Raw genomic sequence first — 10371 nt, forward strand, 5'->3', positions numbered from 1 at the left:
AACAGATGGACTACAGTCTGTAATTGTATAACTACAAAGTGCACCTATATAGTAAGTGGAGCTGATAAAATGGACAATGAGCACAGAAACAAGGAAGGTCATAATGTTATGTCTGATCGGTGTATTTTGTACATGACCAAATACATGCTTATATTCTTCCTCCATGTTGGAAGCCTCACCAAATCATCTAATCCATCTTAGCAGCAACAGAGTCAGCCACAGCAGAATCATAAACAGGTAGGAGGTACTAAGCTGATTTGCAAGTCACCGGCCGCTAGCGCAGCACCAAGATAAGCCCCTCTCCTCTCACACTTCACCTATTCAGATAGCTTATCTTGGCCAATATTGCGCAACCCCTAACAAGACCACTGTAGGGAGTGGGTAAGGGGGCACAGAAGCGTCGGAGTGAAGTCATCGTGGGGGGGAGTGGAGCTGACTCCTGTTAAACCCTCTACCTGCAGTCTCTGTAGTTATCCTTTCTCTGTCTGTCTGCGTGCATTCTGACACGTTCTGTGTGAGCATATTCATATTCATTCATTCTACATCAAAACCTTAACTGCTTAAACTCTAGGCTTATTATTTAGTCTTAAAACGATAACTTACATAATTTTCCCCCATCAAATGTGCACTTTGTGTCTAAAGTTTGCTTCTTGAAACCCTGGCATTGCAAGCCATACTGTTATTGACAGAAATGGACATGAGTTTTGTAAGCAAATCTATTTGAGATTAATTCAGAAGCTGTGAAAACTATGTAGTATTATATGGTTCTAAAGAGTGCAGTACACTGCTCCTTCCTCTCGTTTTGAACTGTTGAATGTTCTTAAATGGAACCAGATGACACAGAGCATTAGAAGAGCCTTGACACTTTTAAATCAGGGCTGAAACCTGTCTGAGCAGCTTTCAGCTCAGTTTAAAACACTGTGAGTTCCACTGCACTTCTCTCTTGTAGCGACACTTTATTATCACACACACACACATTTTCTATGCTGCTTATCCTCCTGGGTCGCAGGGGGTGCTGAAGCCTATCCAGGCATTCAGTGGGCAGAAGGCAGGAAACACCCTGGACAGGTCGCCAGTCCAACACAGGGCAGAAACACAGCCATACACATTCATACACACACACACACACACACCTAGGGCCAGGGAATCGAACCCAGGCTCGTCTTGCTGTGAGGCGTCAGCGCTACCCTCTGCACCATTAATTAATCAGCCTAATTAAATGTAATTATTAATTCTTTCTCTTTTGTTTTAACTCCTTAACAATCCAGGCTTATTACATACAAAGGCATATTATTCTGTAACTACAGGGACTTCAATGCAAACTAATGGAGCTATTCTTAGGTTACAGAAGTGTGTAATAACGGCAGGCCTATGACTTGTTAAGGGATTAATCTTGTTTAAATCATGTTTTAATCTCCATAATGTTTTAATTTCCATTCTCACTTATTTTATGTTACTTTTTAAATATTTATTATTAAAATGAATTATGTTACTTTTTAATATGAATTATCTTTGTATTTTCTCATTTGTAAAGCACTTTGAATGACCGCAGTGTATGAAAAGCACTATATAAATAAACTTGCCTTGCCTTGCATACTACATCAAACTCTTTCATTTCAAACAAAGTGAGGAAAACTGGGTTTTCCATGATATGGGCCCCTTTAAAATATGCCTGGAGCAGATCAGGGCGTCCCTACTACTGTACGGTAGTGGTAAAATACTAAGAAATGTATGTGTATGTTCTGTAGCTATGAGAATGTATGGACCCACATAAAGGCCCTCTGCAGCGCACAGGGTAAACCTCTCCTTTCCCCTCACACTTATTTATCTTCTCTTATCTATCCTTCTCTCTCACCTTGACCCTGAACTCCTGCGCGGACCCCGGCGTTGTCTCCAGCAGCTGCATGACGCCCCCCGCTGCAGCCGAGTACATGAGGAAATAGAGAAAGGAGAGCTGGGAAGGCTCCATTCCAAATACAGAGAGGGTGCACAGGCCTAACTCCTCCATTAGCTCTGCAGGGGCAGCACCAGAAACAACACACAAGCACATAACAAAAGGCATTACATTTATTGTAAAGCACAATATTTGAACACAAATGCACACACTGGTGCCTTTCCCTGTTTCATTCAGTACCACAGTGAAACTCAAACGGGAACGTCTCTTTTGGCCATGCTAATGTTTCTGCACTACACACTAACAGTATGAGGTTCTTCAGGCTGCACAGCAGGAGAACGCCGCACGTCTTTACATGCTAGAGAAAAAAAATCAGACTTGAGAACAAGTGCAAAAAATGCATTATAAAGTGCCACCCAAAGGTAATAATTACAGTGAAAAGCACCTTCTGCAAAACAAGGTGCACTTTCCATGGCTCGCTTTTTTAAGCAGTAAGTGCTTTGAATAACAGTCATTTTGTGTTCACCTCTTGTCCAGATGTGCTGGTCCATGTAGGATTGAAGGGTCATGCTGTCCAGCTGCTGGGCATTGGGCATTTTCATGGGCTCCTCCACAGGCATGGTCTTACATAGACGCTCAATCTGAGGTGTCACATATGCCACAAAATCACAACATGGCAAAGCCCAAATACTTGTATTTATACATCGTGGTTGTATTTTGTTTTCTTCCCTGAGGTCCATGTGTTACATCTTAGGGCATATTCTGTAATGTTATTTGAACGTGTAATTGGTCTGGTATTGCCCCTTTTCTCTGAATTCTCTGTGGACGTTTGTATGATTGTGCCTCGCGATTGGTCCACATTTGGTGTGAGGCTGGAAAGGCCTAGACCAATGAGCAATGGCTGCCAAAGGGGTTCAATCTGGCGACAGACACCACATGGCTGTGGCAGTTTGGGCTTTTGAAATACTTTGTTAGATTATTAGCCTTGTTGTTGGAGTCAAGTGCTGTCTTTCAGATGTTTTTGATCTCTTGAACTATTTATTGTATATCACTGAGAACTTGCCGCAGTCTTGTAGATCTGTTATGTAAGCTTTCTATTTATATTAATATCTAATAACTAAGACTCATAGGAGTTGTAGGGGTGGGTGCCATTTACTTTTGATCCCTTCATTTTCTCCTATTTTTATCAGCAGGGAGTTTGTTTTCCCTTCTTTTGTTTTGCTTGAGGGAAGGAAGCAAGAAAAATAGAAAATAGAAATATCTGGCTTTAATATTACTCCGTTATGCTGCTCCTTTATATTTTTATGTTGTAATCTCTTAGACCCTAGACTCAAAAGTGAGTTCATTTTCTCCCCACGGCAGTGAGCTTCTAACACACTTACGTCATTTGTCTGCCTTTTTTATACCAAAAACAGTCCTAAGTCACCTTTTTCCAACCTCTCTTTTAGTTTAGTTTAACATTAAACAGGCTGTTTTTATTACTGTGCCTTCAAGATACATGACCACTGTTGTGATTGGCTGCCCTGTGTTGTACGCAGTCTAGGTGGCAACACTGTTTATAACTTCAGCGTAAACTGCTATAGGCTGAATTGGTGCATATATGTAAACATGTTGCTTTTTTCTGACATCACAACAACAATTACTTAAAACAGACATTTTTGCAGGTTAGTTTTCATTAACAAACGGTATGGACTGAGGAGTAAATCAAAATCATTTTGAATCTTTAACAATGCTTACATACTACAGAAAAGCTCTTTACTTTTAAGAATTAAGGAAAAGTTGTATTTTCCTCATAGGGGCACCTTTACAGCTCCAATTACCAAACAATCAGGGTAGCCATGATTTTTAGGTTATAATTAATTACCTGATTATACACATAATCAACTAAAATTTATGTTTTTAATGAATCAGTTTTAGAATTTGAATGATAAACAATGCATCTGCAGGGCATTATAAAGCCATGTTTGCCAAGCTGAAGATTCTCCATGAAGGAGAACTACTAGCACTCAGTTTGCTTCTTTGTGAATCACTGAAAGAGAGGAAACCCACATCAGCAGGATCTCATGAATGCATGCCGGTTTTCAAATTATACCTTTATAAATTGCACAAATATGAAGTAAAATTAAATGTTCGCTGTCACAAATTGTATATAAGAGTGTTTATGCAATAAAATGTTATGCGTAACTTTGTTTAGGCTGAACAGGTGAGCAAACAAGCTAACAGGCTAATTCTATTAATATTCAGTTAGGCTTTTTGGAAGGAACTGCAACATACTAAGTAAAGAATATGCCATTTAAATGTCTGCTACAAGACATTTGTTTGGCCTTAAAAATACAAAAGAATTTACTCGATTAATCATCAAAATCATCTAGATTTTATACATATGGTATTCTGTATCATCACTGTCCAATGACAAACATGTATCTTCATTTTTGATGATATTTCTTTTTCTACATCATTTGAACATGGCAGCACTTTACACTGGCTGTAAATTTCATGATGAATGGACCAACAGAAATGCTCCAAAACACCTTGAAATAAAATCACTTTATATTAACTTACATTAAAAGTAAAGAACATTTTTGCCTTTTCATGCACAGTTGCTATTTTGGAAATACTAGTTTTTCTTTGGACAGTAACGATGTATAGTATGAATAGTATGTAATGTTAATGATACCCTACCATCAATGTCTCAATAATAATTTCCAAATCAAAAGATAAAATGGGCACATTTATTGTGCTCTGTAGTAGTAAAGTAGTATGTCTGTGGCACTCCTTCAGCTAAGCCTGATTAGAGCTTTCCTAATAATATACCTGGATATCTAAAGCTATATTTCACTGTTACAGAAATACACCATAGCATATTGTCTGAGGCATTACAGAAAAGAATAGACCTTAACCTCATCTCCCCCATATGAAATGATAGCCATCTATCAGCCATTTATAATACCATCCTATCATAGAGAGAGAGTTAATAAAGTAATTGCATTTGTGAGACCTACCCTCCAGAGGAACTGGACAAAGTCCAGCAAGACCAGCGGGGAAAAGGAGGGGATGCTGGAGGTGTAGGTGCTGATCTTAGCATTTGCGCCACCCATGTGGTGAACCTTCTTGCCCTCTGTGAATTGTGGGTAAACCTCCAAGCCAAGCTCCTTTATAAGCTCCATAACATGGATCTGTGAACTGAGGAAAAAGAAGACAGTGAACCACCAAATATACCAGGTTCACAAATATGAGGCACATAAAACGCATACATAAAAACCGTTTGCTTGTTTGTGACTCATCTCAAGGCTACTTTATGAAAGTGTAGCACAAAGCACTCGTCTAATGATACAGAAATTGGACGAGCGCCACAAACATTCCATTTTTGAATCTTGTGCTTGCTATGCAGCAGGTCTGTGAGTTCAATCAAATAAATATCTAAGTAAATAAGAAACGAATGGAAATGGCTGGCTAACTTTAAAGGCAGGAGATGCACAAGGGAGTGGAAATTATTAATGTCTTACAACAGTGTGTTCTGACTACACTGCTGCATAGTTTCATGTTTTCCTGCAGTCTACAACTATAATAAATGATCAAGTTCTTCTGGCTTCTGGAGCCTAATCAGGTGTGCACAAACCTGTATAATGTAGGTGGGCTACAGGACTGGAGATGGGAAACACTGACTGACTAAGCGTGGGCAATTTGATGATATGTTGTCATTATAGTGATACATTATACAATTAACTATTCTGTTGACTGAGCCCTGACCTCAACCCTATCAAACACCTTTGGGATGAACTAGAACAGAGACTGCGAGCCACGCCCTCTCGTCCAACATCAGTGCCTGACCTCACAAATGCTCTTCTGGATGAATGGGCTAAAATTCCCACAGACACACTCCAAAATCTTGTAGAAAGCTTCTCAGAAGAGTGAAAGCTGTTAAGGCTGCAAAGGGGGGACCAACTCTATATTAATACCTATGAATTTAGAATGGAATGTCATAAACGCTCCCGTAGGTGTAGTGTGTGGGTGTCCCAATACTTTTGTCCATACATGTAGTTTGCTCATACTGTTGTTTTAACTGCACAAAACTGTACATCTACCTATACTTCTAATATTACAGTATGCACAGTTTCTGCAGCACCTTCTGCAAAGCTCGTCAAACTAACAGTATACGATTTACGGTAGAAGCAGCTCTATTATAGAGTCAGTAGGCGAAGCCACTAGTGCAGCCTACTGTGAACCAGTGCCAACTTACCTGCCCACCCACTGCCCTCCCATGTCCCAGGTGTCAACGCCGTGGGCTGCTGGCAACTGCTGAGCTAAGGTTCGCCCCCCTACACGGCCTGCAGTGAGCAAACATTGAAAAATACATTATCACTAAAAGCCCAAAGTGCCAGAAGTTTCACCTGTGCTTTTCTTCTCATGCTACCCTCGTCAGAGGTGTCGTGTTGCCGCACCTTTGGCCTCCAAAACCAGCACTTTCAGCTTGTCGTTTCTCTTCTTGAGTAGTTGAGCTGCACTGAGACCTGACAGTCCTGCGCCCACCACCACCACATCACACTTTTCCTCACACATCGCTGAAGGAGCCGCTCGGTTTGTGGACCAGCTGCAGACTGTAACCCTCTGCTGAACTTTCGGCTGGTTTTGCTCGTGGCTTTTAAGCTGCCAACGCGATAAACTCGGGGTGAAAGTTCGTCTGGCCCATGAGCTTTATCACTCAGGCACAACCGGTTATAGTACTGGCCATTCGCTGAATATTCGAGTTTTCTTCTAAGATTCCTCTCGGCCTAAATATCCCACCGTGATCATCGCCACATTTTCACTCACTCGAGAAAACAAGAGAACAGCATACAGTCACTTCACAGTTAAGGGATCGTCTAAAAAGTGCGCGCACTGGACAGGCGTGTTTAGTTTGTTTTCCAAGGGTTTTATCTGGTCTGCGGTAAATCAAGCTAAATGTAGGCGTGAAATATAAATTGTGAGTACTAATTACATTTGTTTTGACTATTAATTCTATTGGACTGTCAAGGGGAAGCCCATCCTGATCCCAAGCCCCACCGCCCCCTCCGCCCGCTCCGCCCTCTTGAAGTGGGTGAAATAGAAGAGAAAAACAGTGAAATGTGCAAGGCAGAGGGTACTCCAAATCCAAGGATGGGAACCTGTGGCTGGCAGTAATCAGATTTGCTCGTCATTTATATTAAAATAATTTAATTACAAACCGTTTTGTGTGTGCATATATGTGTGTGTGTTCATAGTAGCATAGGATTTGCAATAATATTATATTATGTAATATAAATAGTTGTTGTTGCTGGTAATGTAAAGCTGTATATATGTCCTTATATCGCCTTGTTGCGCTGAGCTGTGGGGCTGTTTGGATAAGTGGTCACCATGGCCTGGATATGTGTGGCTGGAGGTGACCCACTGTGCTTCACAGCTGTTTAGTATTGCTGAGCAGTGGGTCTATCTTCCCGTTATGTTCAATAAAAAAAGCATTTGTTGGAACTACACACACACACACACACACACACACACACACATATATATATGTTATGCATCGGGGGAATGTTTTCGTGGCATTCTCTGGACCCACTCATCCATGTGGAAGGCACTCTCAACCGATTTGTGAAAGAAATCATCCTTGCAGATCACGTACACCCATACATGCTGATTGTCTTCCCTGGCGCGGATGGGATCGACCAGCAAGACAATGCGACATATCACACGGCTATGACCAAGACTTCCAAGTACTACCCTGGCTCCCTAATTCCCCAGACTTAAACCCAATTGAGCATCTGTGGGACCACCTCGACCATTGTGTTCGCTCTATGGAGCCTCCCCCTATGCATCCTTCATCAGCTGTGGGATGCACTGCAGTCAGCATGGCACCAGATACCTGTGACAACCTACCAGGACCTTATTGAGTAACTCCCAGCCCATCTAGCTGCTGTCCGTGCTGCACATGGCAGTTACTCTGGATATTAATTGGTGGTCGTAATAATGCGACTCGACTGTGTATATTTATACATACATATACATATACCTATATGTCTGTTGTGGTTTTGTTATGGAAGTTGAACAATATATAAAGTATTATTGTGTACAGTCGTATGCAAAAGTTTGAACCCTCCTGATCAAATTACACATTCTTTTACAAGAAACAAATTTTATATGTTATTTCAAGGCAAATTTTAGTGCTGACTTAAAATATAAAATATGTCATATAAAATGGGACTTTTTCACAGGCCACTTTTCAGAGTGTATTTATTTCTACTTCAACAAAATCAACAAAACATGTTATTTGTCTCCATGTTGACAGTCATTTTAGTGCATGGTACTAGGTTGTCGATCTGCCTTCAACGTTGGCATATGATTTGAATTTCAGCTTGTTATGCTGTTGTGTCTTTTACATTTCTCTGCAATATTTCAGTTTTTCAGTTTCCCCACAGTTCCCTCGGTTACATTCTGATGAATAATATGAGATAAAAGGTCCATTAACAAACAATCAATGGTACATGATAAATATTCATCAAAATGTGTCCGTTGTGGTAGGTGTATGTATGTATGTTTTGCAGGTAAGTTGTGATTAGATCATGAATACATACTTAATCGTTAGATCATGAATACTTACATTTAGGTCACTAATTCAGGGAAACTGAAGATTGTGGTAAACTTGCAATGAACCAGAAATAAATGCAATTCAACAGAGTGTTAGAAATTCGGCAAGAAGAGTCAGGAGACTGGAGCTTCGGTGTTGACTGGAGTTTATTTCCACATACAGAGTATGGGTACAGCCTGGTTGATCAGCAGTCAATCAGCAGTATCAGGAGTCTAGTCTTATTCACGTGCATGCAGACAATCAACGATTTTGGAAGGACCTTATATACATTGAAAAACTAAGGAGGGGGAAGGAAGAACAAAAGGACTTTGAGGAGGGGTAAGGAGGGGTTGTAGACTAGGGATATGTATAGAGATGTAGGGGGTAGAGATAAAGGGGCATTGATTGTATCACCCTAAGGTCGTGAGACAAAGGGTCATTTAAATACAAACAAGGAAGTGATCGGGCAAGGTGAGAATGTGACCAGTTTCACCTTTCTGCCATTTGCCTAAATTCTACAATGAGCATGGTTTAGACCTTAAGAAAATAACATAAGGGAAAATAACATATATTGAGAATATTTTCTTCAGCCTTGACCTTTTTTAGCTGAATTTGTTGTGCAAAACATTTTTTGAGTGTTCAGTTTTTAGACTGTCCCTTACTGACTGAAGCAGTGACTATCTACTTTTCTGAAGTTTTCAGTGAATCTCCCTGGATGAATATTTTGAAGTAGACCTATTTGTCGTCATCTTTGCGGTGTCCTTGTCCTCTCCTGACTGAGAGGATTCAGCTTTGAGAAACAGTAGAGAAAAACATCTTTAACAGAATGAACTATTATAGTTGCGTAATCTGCTTATTAGCGTCGGTGAACTCAGCTCAGGTCAAACATCTCAGGCTCCTCCATTTCTCCAAGGCCAGAATATTCAAACAGCATGAAAACAGATATTCCCTGAAGCTTGTCAGGTTTTTAGCGTAACATGCTCCGATGGAATTCATGGCTATATGTAAGATCATGTTGCAGTACAGGCTATACACTCTCGAAACATGTCAGTTCCAGCACCTGAAAAACCCTCTAATGTTCTATGATGAACTATATGTTCCCATTATTACTGAAGTTTTCTTTTTGCCGATTCACGCTACGCTAGGCACCCAATACACTGCAGAAATGATCTTGTCAAGTGGAATCATCTTAAATGCCTAACACTTCTCATTACATAAGATTGTTTTAAGTTGATAAAACCTATTCTCTAGTCTGTATATATGGGCTGTAGGCTTATAGTAGATTCAGAATGATACATTAATAATCTGATGTGAAGTGTATATGCATAGTTTGGTGTCTATGGTCCTGCCCTTGATCAAATTCCATATTTTGTCAAAATATACCAATCTTTTTCTTTCTCTGTCTCTCTCTCTCTCTCTCTCTCTCTCTCTCTCTCTCTCTCTCCCTACATGTACATGTACACATGTACATACATACGTATATATATATATATATACATATATATATATATATATATATATATATATATAAAGAGATAATATCATTTGATCATAATAATAAAAAGTCTGATGAAGCTTTCTATTACGCCAGTGGAATAGCTGCTAGGAGGCCTACAGAATGATAAGAAATGAAAAAAAGTAGGAAAATATATTTATATTTATAAAATTACACAAAAGCCTCAACAACTAAATATATTTATTTTTTAAGCATTCAATGTGTTCCCTTTTTGCCTTTATTATGGCTTCCATTCTTTTCAGGAGACTCACTTTTAGTTTTTTAAAGAAATCTGCAGGAATTTTTCTCCACACCTACAAATTTTAATCTTAGAAGTTGGTTTTGCATTTTCCGCTTCTCACCATCCAAGTAATCAAACACATCCAGTGATGTTGAGGTCTG

The 10371-nt window shown here is 39.8% G+C and overlaps 1 protein-coding gene across 1 annotated transcript in view; it reads right to left on the reverse strand.

The window, feature by feature from the left end:
• si:ch211-127i16.2 (amine oxidase [flavin-containing] A) overlaps window positions 1–6765 on the reverse strand; it is a 78292-nt gene extending 71527 nt beyond the window's left edge. The window contains 5 exon segments of the mRNA XM_036594604.1: window positions 1856–2013; window positions 2421–2535; window positions 4897–5077; window positions 6135–6222; window positions 6337–6765. Of these exon segments, the coding sequence (XP_036450497.1) occupies window positions 1856–2013; window positions 2421–2535; window positions 4897–5077; window positions 6135–6222; window positions 6337–6454 (660 nt within the window). The 5' untranslated portion in view covers window positions 6455–6765.
• Window positions 6766–10371: the final 3606 nt, after the last annotated feature.

The sequence above is a fragment of the Colossoma macropomum genome, unplaced genomic scaffold (assembly GCF_904425465.1).
Source record: "Colossoma macropomum unplaced genomic scaffold, Colossoma_macropomum, whole genome shotgun sequence".
Classification (NCBI taxonomy): domain Eukaryota; kingdom Metazoa; phylum Chordata; class Actinopteri; order Characiformes; family Serrasalmidae; genus Colossoma; species Colossoma macropomum.